Genomic DNA, 22,397 nt, shown 5'->3' with positions numbered 1-22,397 from the left:
TTCGGTCAAAGGCAAACGATGATAAGCGCCCGTGAATGGTGCTATGCAAGTAAGTGTAGGTAGGTATTTGGAAAACACATGGTGCCGAATTTTCCGCCACGACGCCACCACTGAGTCGATTTAGCTTCTCGGAGCGGAAACGGCTACTCAGCATGGCACATACGGGGTTAGCAAGCAAGGCAGATTCAGAATCCCATCGGAATGGAATACCTATCTCACCTTCGGTAATATGTGATAGCCCATCACCGTGACGTGACGACATCGAAGAAGGTGACGAGTCCAAGATACGCTTTCACTCGCACACAATCACAATCTTTTGCACACCTTCCACCGATTTGGAACGAATCGCTGGGACCTGGCTGATTCAGCAGACGGCTCGATTACAACCTCACGAGTGAGGTCGCCGCTTGCGTACACCTCGACGAATGAGAGTCCCATGTGCCATCCGAGAGAGCCCCGAGACATGCATTGCTCGCGTACCGTGATGGGCTTGCTGCCAGCGGTCGCTTACTCACGTTGTCCTCTCACTAACCATTTTTCGGGGAAGGCTAGTCTGTGAAAACCCTGATGTGTACTGGCAAACGATTTGTATTTGACGATTCTCAGTAAACCCCCCTGTTTGAGGACGAGACTCTGAGCGGATCTTTCTGACTACCCGTCTCCCAAGCGACTGAGGAAAAGAGTCCTTCCATCCTTTCTCCTGGATATGTAGGCTCGGTCGTCTGGCATCTTCGTAGCCTGACTGGTGTGGCCGCCCAATTTTAAACCCCCCTTAAAGATACTATGCAGACCGACCGCGATCCCATATCCATGCTGTCTGCGTAACGCCATGCTAATAATAAAAGTACAAAACTGGTTTCGACTTCGACTTTTCGATTGGTTTTTCATCGCCCTTCCTCTATTTGGGCTCCGACGTATCCAGCTTATCGTAAGCCGCCTGCATGGCTCTCAGTTCGATTTCGTCACCCTCTAGGGCTGCCACCCAGTCTCGTACTTGGATGCCTTTGCCCTTTTCCTTGTCCTCTCGCCAATTGCCAAGTCGTGCTCGGCCCTCAACGGTAAGCGCGTGGTTCGCCGGAGCAGGAGGACCCGAAGCGGCTGCGGCACCCGCCTTTCCGGGCGTGCCAAGTCTCGGCGTGCTGGCCCCACTGCCGCCTGTCATCCAAGAGTATGACTTGCCGCCTTTCTTCTTTCCGAAAAGCGATCCTGTCTTGGGCATGCCGACGAACATGCTACTCGTGATGTTTTGATTTGCATGGCTGCTAGCCTCTGCCTTCTTCACAGCATCAAGTTTCTTCTGTTCCTTCTTTGAGATAGCCTTCTCTGAGTCAGGTGCCGAACCGCCAGGAGTTCCAGGCGCAACGGATCCGGCACGTGATGGCGTCGATGCGACCTCTGCGGTTCCATCCTTTCGGGCGTTGCGCTTCCGTAGTCGTCTTTCCTCCCAGTCTCTCTCAGCCTTGCCTACTTCGCGGACTGTGTGACTCATGGTATTCGTAGCAGATATCTTCTGCACCTTGCTCGCCTGGCTGGAAGTAGCATCCTCAAGAGGGCCTGAATAAGAGTCAGTATGTTATATTGGCACGGAACACGTGTACACGAACGTTTCTGAGCGCTCGGGCGAGGACTGGCGCCATTCTCAGTCGCACTCTGCTGAGTTCCATCCTCTGTTTGCGTCTCCGGCGCGCTTTTCAGTGGTGCAGCGGCCACTTGCCATTCCTCCGGGACTTCACCATGCGACGAAGTCTGCCGGTTTTTCGCAATTCGGTTGGAATCTTCCATGAGCGTTCTGAGACGCTGCTTGGTAGCCAGCGACAGCAGTGCTAGCTGATCGACCAAAAAAGCCTCCTGAGGTATCCAGGTTCCTGTTGTTGTCACCATGGTCGAGTCCGGTCCTTTCTTAGTGGTTACCGTCACAGTAGGCGCGGGAAACTCTTCAGGAAGACGCATACGCCCCATAGGCTGGTTGCTGTTCTTGGTCTCCAAGTTGAGTATCAGGCCTTGATCTCTGGCAAACTTCTCCGCTTTTCGGTAGACAACAGGGACTTGCAAGAAAGCGTTGTTCAACTCCATGGTCCTGGTCTGAGCCAGGCGCTTTGCGGATTCCTGCCATGCCTTCTCCGCCGCCTGTGCTACCAACTGGTTCTGGGTATCGGTGCCGGCTGGCTGAGCAGGCTGGTTCGCAGGACCCGCGCCGTAGAAGCTTCCCTTGTTGCCTTGGGGGTAGGGAGCGAAGCCGGTTCTTGATTCCGGAACATACAGTTCGGACAGGAACTGCTCTTCAGCTCGTAGATCGATGCCCGTGCCTGCCAGCGAATCCGTGACGTCGTATTCGTACTCTTTTTGTGGTCGATCAGGAGGTCTCGAAGGCGGACCCATCGCGCCGGGAGTCGAAGGCTGCTGCATGATGGGTGTGCTAGGTGAATTATTGTTGCCGAGAGCCAGAGTGGCTGAGGTGTATTGCGGCAGAGTGGGAGGCGCCGGTGGCTGCGGGGTTGACACTTGCGGTGGAGGAGTCGGAGCTGATGGAAGGGCAAGAGCTGGGGTGGTATTGCCGTTTGTATGTTGGTATGGTCCCGTGTAGGTCGGCGTCGCGGCTTGCTGCTGCTGAGCGTTTGGAAAGACGGGAGATGCAGCAGACGTCGTGGCGGTGGAAGGAGTAACTGGTGCGCCTGGGCTCGGTGCGTAGGGTGAAGTAGAATATGGCGATTCGGGTTGGGGAGTTGCGCCAGGGGAAAGTCGCGGTCTTTTATTAGGAGGAGGCGCAAAGCCGGCTTGCGTCGCAGCAGGAGATGATGTAGGTTGAGGAGGCGAGAACGCCCTCTGAGGCATCTGAGGCTGGGGTTGCGCCATCTTGACAGCTGTTATTACAAGTAGTAGAGATAGGTTGCGATCGAATCGAGAGATTGGTCAGAAGCCGCTCGCTCTGGTGAAGCTCAGCAAGCCGGACAGCCTGAGCAATCCTCACGCGACTCTGCCCATCTGACGTGCCGGTCTAGTCGGCCAAAAGGACAAAACTTCCAGATCGCGTCGAAATCGCAGGACGTTGTTTCGGCGACAGCGTGACGTTCGGACGTGTATTGCTCTGTCGTGTTGGTCGTCTGGTGATGATCGGAGCGACGGGTTACTGAGCAGATGGAAGCAGGAGCTGTCGCCAGAAAGAATTGAGGACCGCGTTCATTTAAAGTCACGTGATAGCGCAGCCTTGTCCCCGCCCAAGTGCTACATGGTCCAAGCGTTTAGGCTGGAGCTTGGTAGCGGACCGGACAGCTGCCGCCAACTTTTACGCGACCCTGTTGGCCCTGCGCGTTGCCCGCTGATCTCCTATCACTTGCAATTCAACTTCTCTGCTTCAGCCTGTGGCAGTATTGTCACCGCCTCACCGACAACCCATCTCGCGCCGACTCGTTTGCTACAGATGATCTAATCGGGAACTGACCGCCACCAATCGGTGCGATATTAACAAATACAGATTGATCGACTGTTTGCGACTTGCGGCACTTGCGACACTTGCAGCTATGGCGTCAAAGAGAAAGGCTTCGGCCATGGCCGCCACCGTTTCTGAGGAACCGGTCGACCCTGCCGACGAGCTGATGTTTCTCTGCCTTGGAGGTGGCAACGAAGTCGGCAGGTCATGTCACATTATCCAATACAAGGGCAAGACAGTGATGGTACGAGCACAATCTTCCTTCCTTGATTGAACAGGCAGGTACTAACTACCATTCCCATAGCTTGATGCTGGCCAGCACCCAGCATACGATGGCCTTGCAGCGCTGCCTTTCTTCGACGACTTCGATCTAAGTACGGTTGATGTACTTCTAATCAGCCAGTAAGCCCCCCTTCCCCCTCCCAAATGCTGTTGGATCGCAGGGCAAGGCGGTGAACGAACTTGGAAACCAATATCTGGGATCATACCTCTGGCCCAGAAATAGCGAGTGCCTTTCGGCGACTCTCGCACCTGATGGAGCCCATTGCTACGCCTTTTATGCTATTTCATTCTTGTACACAGAAACAATACAAAGACTTCATTCTTCCCACCTGCCTTGCCTTGTCGTCCTCGCCATTGTGATAGCTCTTGGCGTTGTCGCCCTAGAGTATTTGGTGTTGGTTGTATGACACTTTGGTGTTGAACATGCTAATAAGTGGCAGTTTCCACGTCGATCATGCGGCTTCATTGCCATACGTCTTATCAAAGACTAACTTCAGAGGCCGGGTCTTCATGACCCATCCAACAAAGGCCATCTATAAGTGGCTCATTCAAGACAGTGTCCGTGTTGGAAATACCTCGTCCAACCCGACGTCACAGCCAGTCTACACGGAGGCAGACCATCTTAACACTTTCCCTCAAATCGAGGCCATTGATTACCACACCACACACACCATTTCGTCCATCCGCATTACGCCCTATCCTGCTGGCCATGTCCTCGGAGCTGCCATGTTCCTCATCGAGATTGCGGGTCTCAAAATCTTCTTTACCGGAGACTACTCACGAGAGCAAGATAGACATTTGGTCTCAGCAGAAGTTCCCAAGGGCGTCAAGATCGATGTCCTGATCACGGAGTCGACCTATGGCATTGCCTCCCACGTACCCCGCCTGGAGCGCGAGCAGGCCTTGATGAAGTCCATTACCAGCATCCTTAATCGCGGAGGTAGGGTCCTGATGCCAGTCTTTGCGCTCGGCAGAGCCCAGGAGCTTCTGCTCATCCTGGATGAGTACTGGGGCAAGCATGCAGACTTCCAGCGGTTCCCAATCTACTACGCCAGCAATCTCGCCAGAAAGTGTATGGTTGTTTATCAGACCTACGTCGGCGCCATGAACGACAACATCAAGCGCCTCTTCCGCGAGCGCATGGCCGAGGCCGAAGCATCCGGTGACGGATCCGGCAAGGGCGGGCCCTGGGACTTCAAGTACATCCGCTCCCTCAAAAACCTCGACCGCTTCGACGACGTCGGAGGCTGTGTCATGCTGGCCAGTCCTGGTATGCTACAGAATGGTGTGAGTAGAGAACTTCTCGAGAGGTGGGCCCCCAACGACAAGAACGGCGTTATCATCACCGGTTACAGCGTCGAGGGCACCATGGCCAAGCAAATCATGCAGGAGCCCGACCAGATCCAGGCCGTCATGAGCCGGACAACAGCTGGTGCCCGACGCGGACCCGGCGGGGAGAGCGAAAAGGTCTTCATCCCCCGTCGGTGCAGCGTTGCCGAGTACTCCTTTGCAGCTCACGTTGATGGCACGGAGAACCGTGAGTTCATCGAGGAAGTCGCAGCCCCAGTGGTGGTAAGTGAACCCCTTTCTCCCTTACTCACCCACCCCAAACCTCCGGGGAAGGAATCAAGCAGACTGACACGTTCCAAAGATTCTCGTCCACGGCGAACAGCATAACATGATGCGCCTCAAATCCAAGCTCCTCTCCCTCAACGCAAGCAAGACGGCAAAAGTTAAGGTCTTTAGTCCCAAAAACTGCGAAGAGCTCCGCATCCCCTTCAAGCAGGACAAGACGGCCAAAGTCGTCGGCAAGCTCGCCACCATCCCTCCCCCGACATCCCTCTCCGACCCCACCTCCCTGCCGCAACAGCTCGTCACCGGCGTCCTCGTCCAAAACGACTTTAAGCTCTCCCTCATGGCGCCCGAGGACCTGCGCGAGTACGCCGGCCTCAACACCACCACAATCACCTGCAAGCAGCGCCTCCGCCTCACGGCTGCCGGCGTTGACCTTGTACGCTGGGGTCTCGAAGGCGTCTTTGGCAGCGTCGAGGAGCTCCCCGAGATGCGCAAGGGTCACCCGGCTCACGACAAGGCCGTTGACGGTGCTGCAGTCGCCAACGGCAACGGCAACGGCGCCGAGAAAAGCGAAGGCGATGATGTTGACCAGGAGATGGGCGAGGAGGCGGCCGACGAGGAAGTCGCCCGCCTCGTGGCCGCGTACCTGGTCATGGGCTGCGTCGCCGTGCGGTACCGCAGCGACGGAGAGGTCGAGCTCGAGTGGGAGGGCAACATGCTCAACGACGGTATTGCCGACGCCGTCATGGCGTGTCTGTTCTCCATCGAGAGCAGTCCCGCAGCAGTAAAACGTACGCCCCCCCCCCCCTTTTTCTACTTGATAATTATGGATTTCCACGTCTGCAGAAGTTTCTCTTACAGTTCGCTAACCACTCACTTATACGTACTCAGGCTCCGCAGCTTCCCACAGCCACGACCACGACCACGCCCCCAAACCCCTCCCCAAAAACCCCCACGCAAACGTCCCAGCGACAGAACGCCTCGAGCGCTTCCTCATGTTCCTCGAAGCCCAGTTCGGCGCCGACAACGTCAACCCAGTCGCCGAACCCCGTCTCCCGCCGCAGCCCGAGGACGAAGCAGCAGCGGTTACAACAAAGGCAATCAAGTCCGACGACGCCAGCGACGCGTCCATGGACGTGTCCGAGGACGACGCGGAGGCGGAGCAAGAGAAGAAGCTGGAGGCGCGGCGCCGCGCAGAGATTGAGCGCCTCATAAAGCTCGGCATCCCCGTGCCGGGCATTCGTATCAAGGTCGACAAGATGGAGGCTGTCGTCTGGTTGGAGGATCTGGAGGTGGAGTGCAGTCACAAGGCTTTTGCCGACCGTGTGAGACGTGTCTGCGAGCACGCTGCCGAGGTCACGGCCCCGCTTTGGGGTTAAGAGTTACTACGAGGTTTTTTCCCATGTTGGATGCAGGGTGTTCATTTCACGGCGTTTTACACGCTATCATGTAGTATAACCACCACACTCACGACAATCACGCGGGCAGCCTAGCACGTTTAAATACTTAATGCTCTAGTGCATTGAGCTATGTTACAGAGGGACTAAGGTTACAATGAAAAACAAAATGCAGTAAATCACACTCTTGGAAAACCTCCAGCTGAAGTTTCTTAACCGAGGTACTCCTTCAGCTCTTCAGACTCTTCTAACGTCGTAGTGAAAGAGAACGGCTGGAAGGCCCAACCGGCAAACTCTGCGAACTTGGAGAAGGACTCGACCCAAGCCAAACGAAGGGAGTGCAACATGGCACTGGTACCTTCCATCATGACCAAAATGGCAATGGCTGAGTGTGCTGTTAGTAGATGTTAAGAAGAGAGGGGAGTATCGCAACTTACTCAGGAAGAACCACATGTAGAAGACCACGACGATAGCGATAGAACCAAAGATGCCAGAGAAACCAAGAGCAGGTCCAAGGGTCATGGACCAAAGGACGGAACTGAGTTGTTGATGGGCAAGTGACAAGGCCCAGAGACGAAGGTACGAGGCTGTGTGGGAAACGCAGTTCAAGCAGAATTCTGTAGTCATCGTTAGTTTTTTTTCCATGTTAGGTGTTGGCTGTCGTATTCCTTACCGATGGTGTGAATAATCTGGTGAATCATCACTTCGCTGAACTCAAATTCCTCGTGCTCGCCATCACCGTGCAGGTCCTGCGTGATCATAGCAACGCCCTCGCCATCAGACTCGAAGCTGGGGCGGCCGTTGAGTCCGTTGTCCTCGTCATCGTCGCCGTCGAGGGCACTAACGCGAGAGCTCTCTCCAATGCCCCTATAACCCTTGGCGCGAGCGTGGTTGTGCTCCCAGCGGAGCCAGAAAGGCTTCAGGAACAACAGAATCGGGACTTGGATGACGGCCAATAGCAGGAGGAAGACCTGGACAGTGGCCTGTCCGGGGTAGAGCTGCGCGCCTTCCTCGAGCTTGCCGGGCTGCAGGAACATGTAGATCAACATGTTCAACAGTCCAGGAGGGTTGCGGGGGTTCTGGGGGTCGCTCCAGTTGACGGACCACTTGTAGAGAATACACATGACGAGGTAGCCAAAGATGGACTGGAAAAAGATCATGCCAGGGACGAAGTTACCCCAGATATCCACCGGCTTCTTGAAGTGCTTGGCGTTGACGTAGGCGAAGATGAGGGAGTAGGTCATGTGGGCCCAACCCAGAACGATACTCATCTTCATCTTGTAACTGTTGCTGAAGAGAAGGTCGTTGTCTGTCTCATGCCATCTCCAGTCCAGACCGAAGGGGTAGCGGTAACCGTGGTCATTGAGCTTACCAGTCAGAGTCTGAGGAGGCTTGTAGTCGTCGGGAACATCCCACTTCCAGGCACTGTCGAACAGCGTCAAAGACTTGGAGAAGACATCGTTGTAGATAAGACCGGTGAAGAGGGAAAAAAGACCCATAACCAAGGCGATGTATCTTCCGTAGTAGAGCATAGCGAACAACTCGAAAGTGACCTTCTTGAGAGGCTTTTCCCAGTAGATCATGGCGAGGGCGGCAGAAACCATGATGACGGCGTGCCCAAAGTCACCGAACATGACAGCGAAGAGGAAGGGGAAGGTAACAATAACAGGGAGTGCCGGGTTGACCTCCTGGTAAGTGGGAGTACCGTAAGCGTTGACAATAGTTTGGAACGCCTCAGTAAACTTGTTCGTCTTGATGTACGTAGGCGGAGTCTTGTTGGTGCGGATTTCGTTGATGATGGAAGGCACCGAGAGTCCAGCTTGGTTCGTAACGTTTTGCAACGTAGAACGAATCAGCGGCAGGTCGTTCGTCGGGCACCAACCCTCGGCAATGAGAGTCCTGCGAGCACGATCGTACGAGAAGTTGTTAAGCGTGTTGTAAACGGCTTTCTCCTTGGTGACCAAGACCATCCAAGCTGACAATGCCTGAGAGATCTGGGTGAGCTCAGCGTTCAGGGTTTGCTGGGTGTTGCGGAGAACGTTCTGAACGTCGTTAAGGCGAGCGTTGACCTCGTGGATCTGGTCACGACGAAGGTCGCTGTTCTCGTCCACGTTGTACACCTCAGCACCCATGGACTCGGAGATCTTGCGAATCTTGGCCAGGATCTCCTTCCCGTGGGCGAAGATGACGAACACGTTCTTGTTGATCTCCTCGTTGTTGGTGGGGTCGACGAGCGGCTCGGGGATCTCAGACTGGTTCATGTACAAGTTTCCGCGCAGCGTTCTCCAGAGAATGCGTTCGAAGGAGGCAACACGGTCCCTATTGATAACACCGGCCACGAAGCCAATGTTCATGCCAGAGAAGGACCGCTCGACCTCAGGGGCCGAGTTGTGCTGCTCGACATCCTGGAGGAGAGGAGCGTCATCGTTATCGGTGGAAGCGCGAATTTCCTCGACGCTGCCGTGGGCTCTGTCAAAGAAGCCGCCAGCCTCGCGGAGAACCCAGCGCCACTCGGTGAGCTCGACTTCGCGCTTCTTCAAGGTCTCGTAGCTGTCGTTAAGCTGGAAGACGCGTTGCTCGAGGCTCTGGCTTCGCTCGGCGAGTTCGTCAATCTCGGAGGTCGATGGGTTGGCAAGTCTTTCGGCATCGACGTCGAACTTTCTGAGAGGGATTCCTGCCTTCTCCATCTGGGCGTAGAAATAGCCTGCCTCGATGTTAGTCTATCCCAACCCGAGGATTCGTGATGCGCGGTTGGGGGAATGATGACGTACGCAGCTGGCGTTCGACATTGTCGAGTCTTCGAATCTCCTGAGTAAAGGTGCGCTGGAAAGCACTGACATCGCCATTGAGCTAAATAGATTACGGTCGGTTAGCTTCGATATTCATGTCGACCTCGATAGTTTCCAGGAAGGGGGTTGGCGACGTACATCTCGGAACTGGAGAAGACCAAGCTCTCCAAGGGCTGTGACAACCTCGCGACCGATTTCATTCGAAATGTACAGCTGCACCATACTCATGTTCGCCGAGCGAAACATGGTATCCTGTGCCGGCGCCATCTTGATGTATGGCGGGAGCTCCGAACCGTTCGATGGGGGTTGTTGATTAAGCTTGTCGATGCAGGTACTAAACACAGAGCTGCCAAGTTGATGTCGTTGCCTCCCGGACGAATGCACGATGGGGCTGAGCACGGTCCTCGGCTGGTGGTTAATCCGGAAAATGGGTCTGTCTTTCAACCTCGTAGTGTGGCGCGACCTGAAAGTGGGCTGTGGCGGTGCACCTTCCCAGCAGATATTTTTTTGCGAAATATCCACAGCAGACGCTTCAACTTTCCCTCCTCTTCATTCACATCAAGCTCAAAGTACGAGATACAGCAAGCGATACCTGCAATTACAGGTTGTTTCCCCTTGGGAAATCGCTCTGCCACTCGAATGCTTCAGATGGCAACATCTTGTGGGATTCAGAGTTGCTATTGCCAGTAGCTTTGTTTCATGAGCTCCAATTTGCTACACCAGACTAACCAACAGCTCTTTCTTTTGCAAGACAAGGAGATCAATCCTACGTGACGATGGCGCTTTCGAAGCTTTGTTGGCCGTCCGCAAGGACTCAAATGGTCACCAAAGTCAATATGACGCCTAGAGCAAACCCCAAATGCCCTGCCAAGGGTTATTCTTGATCGTGTTACAAAGTCTTAGCCTTGCAATTAAGAACTTTGCGTCAAATTTAGACGAGATACATTCTATGAAAATTTCCTTCCTGTATAATATGCACAAGCACGCGGCCATGACCCTTGAACTGGCTATAGCGTCTGCATGACTTGCTAAGAGTGCTGCAATTTCCCTCTGCCTGCTTGATTGCGTCTCTGGTATTTTTGTTCCCCTGTTAAATTTCGAGATGATGCCTGTGACAAAAGCAAAGGCTTCCAGCGTCACAATGTTGGAACCACTCCTTATGAGCCAAAGACATTTACTTTATTTGATATGTGCTTGCCTAAGGTCCTCGCCACGGCGGCCCACAGTCGCCTAGCCGCATTACAACTCCTTCTTCTCCGTCTCAGACGAACCAGCCGCGGTCTTGGACGCCGCCGTCTTACCTGACGCCGCAGGAACCTTGACCGGCTGTCCCTTGCTCTGTTTCGTCGCAAACACGAATCCCACAACCGAGACAATGAGCTCGGTGAGGAGCGTGACCATGCCCGAACACGCCAGCTGCCACGAAGCGATGCTAACGCTGCCAATTGGGGCCTTGGGGAACGAGAGGATCCATTCGGCGTAGTAGGGGAACCAGCCGTACGGCAGCCAGAACATGGGCTCCTTGGAGAACCAGAAGGGGAGGCCGTATTGAGGGACCTTGGTGAGGGCCCATCTGAAGCCAGTGAGGTAGGTATCGAACTTTGATCTCGATGCTTCCTGGGTTTGCTCTGCGTGTTGGCAAAGTGTACACGTTAGCCATCACGATCTCTATAGCCCGGCATGAAAGCCACATCGTAGCCTTGTGTAACATACTGCTCTTCTCTAGCTGCTCCAGCTGCTTGTCGTGCGTCCGACGGAGCTTGGCCCACTTGGCGAACTCATCCTGACTGCTAGTCGCATTCAGCTCCTTTCGCGTCTTGAGAAAGTCGGCTTGCAGCTTTCGATGCTGCGCGGCTGCCTTGGCGGTCGAGATGGGGAGGTAGTTGAGAGTTGTCCAGAGCTGCTAGGCTGTTAGCAAACGCGGCGATCTTTCCGTGACCGGCAGGGCGCGAGGTTAAAGGGAGGTGAAAGGCAGACTGACCAGATTGTTGATGGCTGCAGCTCCGACGGTGTTGACCAGGTGGGAGAACACCTCCAGCACAAGGATGATGACGAGTAGGGAGGGCATGGTAGACACCCTTTGGTAGATCACAGACTCGCAAGCGGTGGTTCCGGTATCTATCGGCACATGTCTGTGATGTGCGAGGCTGAACGGTTGTCGATAGGTAGGTGTGTGACAGGGCTCGAGGGTGCCCTTGGGTGGGCGGGAAAACGTGGTCCTATGTCATTGCCCCGCGAATTGCATCTTTAGCGGGGACCTTAGCCACTGTAAGCCACTGGCCGCCTCGTCCAACAGCAAGAACCAATCACCTTCAACTCCCGCGTTTACATTCCATCGGAGCAAGATTTGAACGGCCTCAACGTCTTGACCTACCTACCTAGGTGGCTCTGGGTCCATTCCTGTGGTTCGGCTCGCTACTCAAGAGCTGCCGTTAAAACGCTAAATCACTTTTGTCGAGCGTTCTGTAGTGAGGCTCACAGACATGCTCAAGGCCAAGACGGTCCTGTTCAACAACCCTTCAATACAGCAATGTCGAGAGCTCTGAACAAGCACATCATAGCTGCCCTGAAACAAGGCGACCACGAGAAAATCTTTAACGACATCTCTGGGCTTTTTGCGCAGCCGCAAGATGATAATCTCCTCGAGATCGAGATTCTAGGCCAGGGCCATCCAATGGGTCCAGACGAGATCTTTCTACGAGACGAGAATGCAGTTGCGATTCCCAAGCTGCGCATCGTTCAAGCCTTTCTCTTCGCCAGACAAATCCTTCAGAAGCACAAAGCCAATGATTCTTCTGCGGTGGGACGAGAGCAGCTGATAGCTGCAACAAGCGTCCTACTTCTGATGGACCCTGAGCACCTCACAGCCGCCAACACCAGAAAGCGTCTTCTTTCCGATGTGGTCTCCGCGGGTGACACCGTGAAGGTGAATCTAGCACGGGAGAAGTGGTTCGTGGATAGTCTACTCACCAGCCGACTGCATCGACACACAAAGTCACCAACGTTGTGGAACCATCGACGCTGGCTGTCGGAGCGGTACCGTGATGCCGGGCTTCCCGTCGTGGTCCAACAGGATGTCGAGACGGTTGTCATGATGGCTGGAGAACGACATCCTCGTAACTATTATGCATGGACTCATGCCCGGTGGTTGACAAAGACGTTTCTGGCCGTTTCCGAGCTCGACGTGCTTGTGTCCCTGATTCAGAGTGTTAAGAAGTGGTCCTTCAGACACCATTCAGATATTTCTGGCTGGTCCTTCCTCGCGCATTTGATTGACAGGCTAGGGAAGGACGACAGAGGGACAGTTTCGTTGGTCTATAATGAGACTTTGGGTTTGGCGGAATCTCTCCGGTGGTGTAATGAGTCAGTCTGGTGGTTTCTACGCACCATAGCATCTCGGCCAATATTAGGACAAATCGATAGAGATAGGTTCGTGAGTGTTCAAGAGCGGCTGGCAGCAACCAGCACCGACGACTCTCTCGAAGCCGCAGTACTGAGGATGGCACGGACATGGTGGGATGTGTACGGTCAAATGGCCAGACAGTCTGTATAGAAGACAAGTAAAAGTGATGTTGGTGAAATAGAGGAGGAGGAGAACCGACGAAACCCCGGTACCAGTGCTGATTACACAAGTACAATTTTAGACTTCCGGAAGAAGCATACATCATGCTCATTTCTCGGATTCAATGAGCTTCCAGGGTGAGCCTTGAATATTTCTCTCATAACGGTTCTTAACGTTTGTTGCTTTATTTTATGGGTAAGAAAAAAATGGCGGCATTGCGCTTAGCGTAGAGCATAGAGCACCACAGATGAACTACTGAGAAGAATCATGCCTGGTTTCTTCATACTCGGAAATAATTGCACTCATTAACGTTACCTTAGTTGGCAATCCTCCAAGGGATCAACAAGATCATAAAGCTCCGGCCTTCCAAGTTACAAATCATATTAGTGCAATGCATCTTGTAATTGGGAGCATTCTTGAGCAACGAATCGTCCAACAGCCGAAAGCCACGCTGATCTGATCGAGACTTGGTGATTCGCGGCTGAAACCCTTCGCGGCCGCGACCCCTGTCCATCACATCCACATTCGGAAGCCCCTGTCCGCCCGCCACATCCGCATTAGCAGCTCATTGAAGAAGATCAGGACGACGGCTGAGATGGCGACAACTAATTCGCTGTGAAATGTTGACAGGGACGCCTCTTACATATGCAACATCATCGGATACAGAACGTGGACTTCACCATCGATCGTGATGATGCACATCGTCTTAAACAATGATTAAACGATCAATTGCAAACAGTATTAGCAAACGTCTGTACGATTTGGCGCCCGCGCATCATGTTGGCTTGTTATTACCTGTTGCGAACCGGCTGTGCTGATGCTCGTGCAGCGCTGCAGTCGGGTCAAGAAGCCGCCAGCCGAAGGCCTCACTACGGGAGAAGACTGAGTATTGACGCGCCTGTTGATTGAATTCCATGCTGTTGTGGAAGGGGTTCTAGGCGCTGTAGGCGGTAGAGTCTGTAATTGTCTTCTTTTGTTCTCGAGGACTGTCAGTCAACTTAAAGGGAAGAAGCTCTGACCAGCAACGCCAGGGCCGGGTAATTAGTTTGAGTGTAAAGCTCAGGTGGCTCGAGGCAAATTGGACCCTGGAGTAGCCCAGGGTCCTTGACGGCGATGATTTCCACCGTGAATTGAGTATCTGCCGCACGCATCTCTTCTTTGATCTCATCCAGTCCAGTTGGTTGATCATTTACTGGACCACGGTTGGATGTTGGTCCAGACTCTAGGTGCTCTCAAAAGCTGCTGGGGGTCCTAGAGGTAAGGGCCAAAACGGCTAGATAGGCTCCGGGTTGAAAATGAGTGTTGGAAGACGCCCGTAGAATGACCGAGGTAGCCAGTCGTGCCATTCTACACAGGAGGCGAACACGGAGCAGCAAGCTAGCAGCACTGGAGATACGTAAGATTGCGGTGCACTGCAACTTGGGAGCTCCATCCAACATGGGCTTCGAGCGTGGCCCATCTCAGTTCGAGTACGGGCTATGGAATATGTCCACGGTCCTGAGCATGGAAGATCGGATATCCAAATGACATGAGGAGCACGAGCCAGCCCCAGCGCCCGTCAGTCCGTTTGATGGTTTGATTGACGTGGATGCGCGGTCGAGCAAGTACCGTGCTCGAGTCCGGCGACAGACGCACGTTCCCGGCCGAAGAAATGGTCTCGACACAGCGCTGGAAGTCGCATGCAGTCGTCATGGAGCTTTTGACAAAAGAAACGGGAGCTGTGGCTTGGTTGGTTGACCAACTTCCAAGTCCATGGACAAGAAGTGAGCGAGAAGCGGGCGAGATTCGGGAGAGCGTCGACAGTGAGACAAGAAGCAAAGATGCCGTGTCAGATGGTGGTGGTGATTGGTAGACAGGTGGATGGGTGACGGGTCAATGTCCATCACATTTGGACTCATTGAATTGGTCCCAAAAGGGCCGGTAGCCACCTTTGGTGCAAGGGAACAGCCTGGAGAGAAGCTGGAGAAGATGGCCCGAAGCAGCAGCGAGGCGACATTGGAAGTGGAGATGGTTGAGGTGCCCCTTGTTTTCGAGGCGCCAATGCCGCTAAGGCAGGTTAAGCGTCTTTTCTTCGGTGGCTGCGGCTAGTAATTGCCTGTTGGACTTTCGTATCCCACCACACACGGTAACGGTCGACGGCCGAGGCCACCGTGACGAGCGAAAGGCATTTTACCACGAGGTGGTGGCTTGCTGAGGTGGAGATGGGACGCGATGCCAAATGCAAACGGCGAAGCGATTGAGTTGGCGGTAGTTTTGTTCCGCCTGGTGTTGACTTGAGACCGATCCAGACGGCGAGTCGAGATATAAGGCGAAGGAATTTGAGACAGAAGACAATGACGCCGCGAGGCCTCGAATAATGGAAGAATCAAGAACGACAGCCGCATGCGTCGGCAGACGCCAGAGAAGTCATGGACGGGGTGGGATTCCGGCAAGATAAGGGACCGACCAAGCCAAGGCACTTGGCATGGGCAAATGGGCTGGCGGTCCCTAGGAGCAACAAGCAACAAGCAGCCTGGCAAAGAAGCTCTGATTGACAGCAGCGCCCCTGAGATTGGAGACTGGAGACTGGAGACTGGAGACTGAGAAGCGCAGGCCCGAAAGAGAAAAGAATCGACAGCTGGGGGTCGAGGACGCGTGAAGCAGGGGGCCAATCAATGTCGCATGTTGACCTGAATGGACGGTCGAATTGGCCAATGGATTGCCCATCGTTCATCCCATGAGCGCACAAGGAAGAGACTTTGTTTCTCGGTTGATGTGAAGACTCAATAGAGAAAGGCAATAAGGTGTCGCGGTGTGTTTCCCTCGTTTCTCGGCTCTTTCCTTTTCGTTTTGCTAGGTATTTCCTGCCACTTTTCTCTCTGGGAAACAGCGAGCTGCATGACGCCACGGACCATGTGGTCTCCACACAAAGCATGACCCAATCGCCCAATGGAAGGTAGGTACGGAGGAAGGATAGGTACAAGCGTAAGGTACCCAGGTACTTGCAAGTCAGGGGTGGCCTCGACCGTGGCATGGCTTTCCTTGGTAAGACATGAACAGAAAGAAAGAAAGAGGAAGGAGCAAGAGAGAAACTGGCAGGCCGCGGCTGACAGGAAAGACGGAACGACGCGGCAGAAAGAATTCAAGTCCCGAAAATGGAAGATGGAGGTGCGCGAGAAACGACGCAGCCCAGAACATATGCCAGAAACAACTGACAAGTTTGACCCAATGGCAATCCAAAGGCAATGAACAACCGATGGCAACCACAGTCCACAATCAAGCCAGAAACGCCGCCCCCCCCTGTGTGCAATTGCATGCATGTGTGCAGATCTGACTAGCTGCTGTCCATCCCAACTACCTCGAGTCTAGAGCCATCCACTTGGGGTCATTGATGGTTGAGCCACCAGTCCAGCAGAGGAAGCCGTCATCCGCCAGCTCCAAAGTATTCCCCCGGCCGTTTTACTCTCTCAAGGTACTCTGCACCCTCATAATCAATACTACCTACGGAGTAGCTATCTACAACGTGAAGCTCCTTTCAATGACAAGCCATGTCTGACCTTCTTCTGTAGCGTCCTCCAGAACTCCAGTTGCTGTGAGGTACCCGTACTCCGTACCCCTGCCAGCCCGCCTATTCGCCCATCACCATCCATGGCGGTTTACCCTGCACCTGCACTTCCACACTTCCCAATTGCGACCCTGGACCAGCCCATCGTCGCTAGAAGCCTTAGCTCGCCTGGGCCTGGCAACTCAGCCGGGGCTCCTCGCTCTCCGATTCGCAAATCTCCATATCTACTCCCCACGATCCCCTCCTCGCCTCCTTCTCTCTCCTCTTCACCTCACATCATCACTTTACGTGACCTCACCGACCTCCACCCTCCTCCTCTTCCTCCTCCCCCGGGGTGCATCTCATCCTTTTTCAAGAGTTGCTTTCCCCTTGCTCGCCTTTTCGTTTTTGTCTTTGGTCACAGATATAGACAGACAGCAGAACCTCTCATCGCCTCTGCTAGTCCCTTGTCCTCGGCTCTTCACCCTTGCACTTGTCTCATTGTCTTGCATCGTGTCTCTGCAGCTCCACGCCGCCGCCGCCCTCGATCATCCGCCCCTCTATTCCATTGTCTCACCCTTGGTTCAACCGGCCCGCGTACAGCATTTCAGAACCACTAGCCAAGCCTACTATCAAAAGATTACGCATTCCTCTCGTAAACGACCCGACTCCTGACGGCTCTCCGTCCAGCTTCTACCGGCCTTCAATGCGCTCAACTTAATCCCTAATAACATAATCTGTCCGAAATCGCGGAGTCTGGTACCCGCTTGCTTGCTCGAGCTTACATTTGCCGAAATCGTCTGTATAGCGAATCACTTAGCGTCCAGCGTCTTTCGATTGTCAATCACCTGTCATAAGCTGCCTTGAGTTTATTCACCACGTCAAGCACTGTTGAATCACCGCCAGACTTAGACTTGAAAGCGCCTACCTTACTCCTCGACACCTTTACGTTTTGCATCGCCCATTCGTCGTATCCATACCGAGTGTCACTTCGACTTGCCAGCCACAGCCAAGGCATAATGCGTTCTACCTTGGTCCTCGCCCAGCTGTCCCTGTTCTTGACGTCTGTTCACGCCTTCTTTCCCTGGGACGTATCTGAGCATTGTCCATTCGAAGGTGGATGCAGTTCCCACAAGAGGGAATTGAAGGATCAAGATGCCCTTGGATCTGATGCTGTCGATGCCATCAAGGCCATCAACTTTCCCGGCTTCCATGTCGGCCCTCAAATTACAAAGGAATCTTTGGTAAGTCGAAATATCCTGATGAATATTCAGAAGTGGCTTTGTGATCCTGGTCAAACCACTCACCAAAGAACAACATGAAACTTTGAGCCCAGGGTCGCTAACGTAAAGCCTTGTAGACTGAAGAGTCCGAATCCGAACGAGTTGCCCGTGAGGTACAACGTCTTTCCCGCAAGTATGCGAGATTCCAGTCCGCTGCTATCCGAGAAAGGGCATCCAAGTCTAAGAGACAGAGCCTGTATCGCATTGTCACAGCGGCGGACACCACTCTCAAGACCGCAGCCGCCGTCGCTCAGGATGGTACCGACTTTTCCTACTTTGCTCAGGTCAAATTAGGCTCCAAGGAGAAGCCTCTATGGATGCTCATCGACACCGGAGCTGGAACTAGTTGGGTTATGGGCAGCTCCTGCACATCGTCGGCTTGCGAGAAGCATGGTTCATACGGCCCTACGGACTCGGACACGTACAAACCAAAGGGGGAGACATTTGCTGTCGCCTACGGGTCGGGTTCAGTCAAAGGCGACAAGATCACCGACACTGTTTCCTTTGCGGGCATGAAGTTTGACTTCCAGTTCGGCGTGGCCAACGAGACGTCTGATGATTTCAACCACTTCCCTTTCGACGGCATATTGGGACTTTCCATGGCGGGTGGCGAGACCGAGAACTTCATGCAAGTTGTCAAGAGTTCCGGCCAACTTCCTGCAAACATTTTCTGTGTCTATCTCAACAGAGCGACTGATGGACCGAACACGAGCGAAATCAGCTTTGGTACCTGTAACACCGAAAAGTACACTGGCAACATCACTTACACCGGAGTTGGAAACGACAACGGAGACTGGGCAATCCCTCTTGATGGCATTCAGTACGACGGCCTCAAGTCTGGCGCAGCTGGCAAGCTCGCCTATGTTGACACCGGTACCTCTTACGTCTTTGGACCTCAGAGCGACGTCGCTGCCTTCCATAAGAACATTCCTGGATCTACCTCGGACGATGGCACGACGTACAAGGTGCCGTGCGACAGTAACAAGGATGTAACATACACATTCTCGGGTGTTAGCTATGTCATCTCCCCTAAGGACTGGAGATCCAGCCCTGCAGCAGACGGTACATGCACCAGCAACATTTACGGCCATGAGGTCGTAGCGGGAGCCTGGCTTTTAGGAGACGTCTTCCTCAAAAACGTCTATGCTGTATTCGACAAGGACCAAAAACGCATAGGTAAGTCGCCACTATCTTGTTCATCTCATCACCCTCGATACTAACCGCTATCACTTTAGGATTTGCGACTAGAGTCGACCCTCCACCAGTAACTAGCACCGCAATTGCTTCGGCCACACCGGCAGTGGTTAACAACCCTGGCCAAACGACTGTTGTGTCAGCTGTGCCGACGAGCGGTCCCGCCCTTGGTTTGGGAGGCCATGAGACTGCCACAGGGAGCGCCGCTGCGCAGACCTCACCCGCAGCCCAGTCAGGTGCTGCATCATATGCCTCTATCAATCACATCAATGTGGCCGCTGCAGCATCTTTATGCTTGTTCGCTATGTTGGGATTCTTTTGAGGAGTTTAAGTTTTGTTCAAGTGCGGCGATCTTGGGATTGCAGATATGGATGGGAAATTGGATGGTTATGTGCACATGATACCCCCTGGGGACCGACACAGACGGGCCCCTACAATTCGGCCATTGTAGATATAGATATAACTTGTAATGGTAAATAAAAGCGTCTGATTCTTTGCGGCTATATTTTGTCTCTATTTCATGTTGCTTATTCAAGTGTTGAGTCTCTCTATGCCTTTATGCTCCCATGTAGATGTCTTATCGGCCGACACTACGAAATGCTTTCTTATTTGGAGAGAGCGATTTTAAGTGTGAAGATCTTCATCTCTGCTTGCAGGGAGTTCAACATCCGAAAATGGCTAAACCAGAAAGTGGCGTCAATATCATTTCGTCGATGCTCCGTAGTGCATACATCACTACGTGATTGTGTATACCTCGTAAGTCATCACGTTTCGACAGAGAAAAAGTTGCGAAATCCGTCTTGTTAAGAAAAATACTGTTTTTCTTTTGGCAATTCCCACGCCAATCCCAATTGTCGCGTCTAACACAAAACGAAAAAAAGAGAACACCATAATGTTTAAATACCCTGAATACCTTACTTGGTCTACCAAAAACCACGGTGTTATACAACGGTTCCGGGGTTTGTCTATAACCCATTCTCTCCCGTCTCTCCACAGCGCGCCTGGAACGCGATGGGGGCGGCTAGCTGGTTTCCTACTCTTACTCTAGACGATACAAACAACCCCGTCTTCTTCATCTTTTTTGTTCTTTAATCATACAGTGGTTTACATGCACTTTGCAGGTCCGCCGTCACCTGAGGCTTTAGTTAGTTGACCAGATGATCCTGAGGAACGGTGTGATTTTGGTCAAGGGGAAGGGGGGTTACAACATACTGCTAATCATCTTGGCGACCGCCTGTATGAGACTGATCACCATGACAACGGTGCCAAACACAATAATAGCGGCGGCGACGTACGTCTTCCACGAGCGGGTGGTGAGCTTGATGTAGCAGAGCGGGGGGAGGATATACGCGATGGCGCAGGCGGACGTGGCGCCCACCAGCTCGAAGACGGCGCCGACGTCGCAGGTGAGCAGGCTCATGACCATGGCGGAGACGACGAGGGCGGAGCTGAAGATGAGGTGGAGGTGCATGTTGAAGGGCTCGCCGGGGAAGAAGTAGTTGAACATGACCTCGCGGCAGACGAAAGCCTCGAGGGGTAAAGTGGTGAGCATGTTGAGGCCGAAGCAGAGGCGTGCGATGGTGACCATGACGTTGTCCGAGGGGAAGTTGTTGAGGACGTTGCCGAGCGTCTTGTCGCCGAAGGTGACGAAGCCGGCGAGGGCGACGAGGAGGCAGGCGACCATGGAGATGCCGGTCGAGTAGTGTGTTACGCGGGAGAAGCGGTCTATTGTGGGGGTTTTGAGGGAGCCGTAGATGAGGAGGGAGTTGTGGTGGCATACGAATGCTGATGATCATTTTCATTGCCCCGTTAGCTGAAGAACAGAGGTTGTGTGAGAGACATGCAAAGGTGGACGAACCGAAGGATATCACGCCAATAGCTTCAAATATGCCAGTGTTTACGGTCAGAAGGGCGGGTGTGAAGGAACCCCGGTCAGCCTTGGGAGTGAGAGCTCCCTGGATAATGACAGTCGCTACGATGACACCCATGCTTATGAGAGCTAATGTGCTTGCCTTGGCCAGCTATCAACGGGGACGAGTATCGTGTCAGTGTTCTTGTTTCTGGCCCCCAGTTCAGATGCAACAGGCGACTCACCTTTGCAATATCGCGGTACAGGGTCAACGGGTAGCTGATTCCCAAGATGAAGATTACAATGACCACCTGCCGGTTCGCCAAGAGGTGGAACACGGGCATTTCGCGTATGTCGGGCCAGATGGCCGTGAAGACGTGGGGTATTGAGTCGCCGACAATGACGCCAAAGGCGACCATGCCGCCAAAGGCAAATGCCCACTGCGCGACCGAGATGGCGATGAGCCCCGTCTTGCCGAAGCAGTGTTCGACTGTCCCCTGGAAGCTGTTGCTCCCCGACAGCTTGCTGTTGATGACGATGAGGCAGATGGTCCAGTCCACAACGACGGTGAGGCCGACGAGGAGGACGAGTCCGGCCAGCAAGCCGGCCTGCTTGAAGGCGTAGGGCTGGCCAATGATGCCGGCGCCAATGATGGAGTTGGCCATGTTCATGAAGGCCATCTTGAGGCCAGACTTGGGCCTTGCGCGCTCCTGCTCGGCCCATTCGTGTACGTCGTCGGCATCCTCGCCCCAGGGGCTGTTGGCGAGGGCGACGGAGGGGGCCTCGATGTCTGTGAGGAGGGGCAGGCGGTGGTGGTCGTCGTGGTCGTCGGCGCCGGGGGCGTGGTGGAAGAGGTCATCGTCGACGTCGAAGCTGTCGCGGCTGGCGCGGGCGGAGGAGCCGCCGTTGCTGTTGGTCATTGAGGCGCGGGGGGGCGGCGGCTCGACGATGGAGGGGATGGGGTTGAAGCGGACGCGGTTCGGGGTCCGGGGGGTGCCAGGAGATCGGAGGGACGTGGCGTACTGCTTTGCTGTTACAAAGTACCCCTCGTCACCGGCGTTGGCGGTGGTGGTTATGCCGGCGCCGTGAGATTCATGGTGGTGCGGAAAGAGGGGGTCGTCGGCGAGGAGGCCTCTGTCCTCTTCGCTCGGGCTGTGGTGGGAGTGGGCGGCGACGGCGCCCGGGAGGTGGGAGTCAACTCGGTGGGCTCCATGATTTGGGGCCTTGGCCATTGTAAGTTATTGCGATGTCATCTTCCGTGGAGACAGAAAGGGGGTTTGACGAGGAGAAGGCGAACGGGATCGCGAGTCGTAATGTGGTTTGGAGGCGGTTGTTGGGTATAGCGGGTGCTAGTTGTCGTCGTTCTGACGTTCGTGGACTGTGGTGAGCTTGTGAATAAGGTTGTAGATATCGTGTCCCTTTCGTTACTGCCGGTGGTTCAAACTTCCAGGTTGGAGGGAAAATGAGGCAGGCGTCTAGAGTCGGCTCTCGTTCCGTCGACGTTGCGAGCTGGAGC

The 22,397-nt window shown here is 54.0% G+C and overlaps 8 protein-coding genes across 8 annotated transcripts; 3 read left to right on the top strand and 5 right to left on the bottom strand.

The window, feature by feature from the left end:
* Positions 1-898: 898 nt before the first annotated feature.
* CPAR01_01973 (uncharacterized protein) lies at positions 899-2,853 on the bottom strand (the record flags this gene model as incomplete). Its single annotated transcript, XM_060486261.1, has 2 exons — positions 899-1,554; positions 1,605-2,853. The coding sequence occupies 2 exons, from the start codon at positions 2,851-2,853 to the stop codon at positions 899-901; spliced, it is 1,905 nt and encodes a 634-aa protein (XP_060353589.1).
* Positions 2,854-3,518: 665 nt separating this feature from the next.
* Positions 3,519-6,663, top strand: CPAR01_01972 (metallo-beta-lactamase superfamily protein; the record flags this gene model as incomplete). The annotated part of the gene is made up of 5 exons (XM_060486260.1): positions 3,519-3,671; positions 3,732-3,829; positions 4,150-5,281; positions 5,361-6,075; positions 6,176-6,663. The coding sequence occupies 5 exons, from the start codon at positions 3,519-3,521 to the stop codon at positions 6,661-6,663; spliced, it is 2,586 nt and encodes an 861-aa protein (XP_060353588.1).
* Positions 6,664-6,893: 230 nt separating this feature from the next.
* CPAR01_01971 (uncharacterized protein) lies at positions 6,894-9,737 on the bottom strand (the record flags this gene model as incomplete). Its single annotated transcript, XM_060486259.1, has 5 exons — positions 6,894-7,066; positions 7,119-7,298; positions 7,355-9,385; positions 9,453-9,531; positions 9,609-9,737. 5 exons carry the CDS (start codon positions 9,735-9,737, stop codon positions 6,894-6,896), a joined length of 2,592 nt encoding a protein of 863 aa, XP_060353587.1.
* A 972-nt stretch (positions 9,738-10,709) lies between these two features.
* Positions 10,710-11,637, bottom strand: CPAR01_01970 (CHD5 domain-containing protein; the record flags this gene model as incomplete). Its single annotated transcript, XM_060486258.1, has 3 exons — positions 10,710-11,098; positions 11,184-11,370; positions 11,452-11,637. Coding segments are annotated over 3 exons (762 nt in total), but the record flags the coding sequence as incomplete, so codon positions are not given.
* Positions 11,638-12,000: 363 nt separating this feature from the next.
* Positions 12,001-13,023, top strand: CPAR01_01969 (uncharacterized protein; the record flags this gene model as incomplete). Its single annotated transcript, XM_060486257.1, has 1 exon — positions 12,001-13,023. The coding sequence occupies one exon, from the start codon at positions 12,001-12,003 to the stop codon at positions 13,021-13,023; it is 1,023 nt and encodes a 340-aa protein (XP_060353585.1).
* A 2,093-nt stretch (positions 13,024-15,116) lies between these two features.
* CPAR01_01968 (uncharacterized protein) lies at positions 15,117-15,620 on the bottom strand (the record flags this gene model as incomplete). Its single annotated transcript, XM_060486256.1, has 1 exon — positions 15,117-15,620. A coding segment is annotated over one exon (504 nt), but the record flags the coding sequence as incomplete, so codon positions are not given.
* A 1,954-nt stretch (positions 15,621-17,574) lies between these two features.
* Positions 17,575-19,354, top strand: CPAR01_01967 (eukaryotic aspartyl protease; the record flags this gene model as incomplete). Its single annotated transcript, XM_060486255.1, has 3 exons — positions 17,575-17,799; positions 17,916-19,014; positions 19,074-19,354. The coding sequence occupies 3 exons, from the start codon at positions 17,575-17,577 to the stop codon at positions 19,352-19,354; spliced, it is 1,605 nt and encodes a 534-aa protein (XP_060353583.1).
* Positions 19,355-20,136: 782 nt separating this feature from the next.
* CPAR01_01966 (transmembrane amino acid transporter) lies at positions 20,137-22,113 on the bottom strand (the record flags this gene model as incomplete). The annotated part of the gene is made up of 4 exons (XM_060486254.1): positions 20,137-20,165; positions 20,245-20,817; positions 20,891-21,053; positions 21,127-22,113. 4 exons carry the CDS (start codon positions 22,111-22,113, stop codon positions 20,137-20,139), a joined length of 1,752 nt encoding a protein of 583 aa, XP_060353582.1.
* Positions 22,114-22,397: the final 284 nt, after the last annotated feature.

This window comes from Colletotrichum paranaense (assembly GCF_030867605.1).
Source record: "Colletotrichum paranaense strain IMI 384185 chromosome Unknown Scaffold_2.1, whole genome shotgun sequence".
Lineage (NCBI taxonomy): Eukaryota > Fungi > Ascomycota > Sordariomycetes > Glomerellales > Glomerellaceae > Colletotrichum > Colletotrichum paranaense.
Note: the sequence above shows the minus strand (reverse complement) of the source record. Positions and strands in the feature narration are given on the sequence as shown.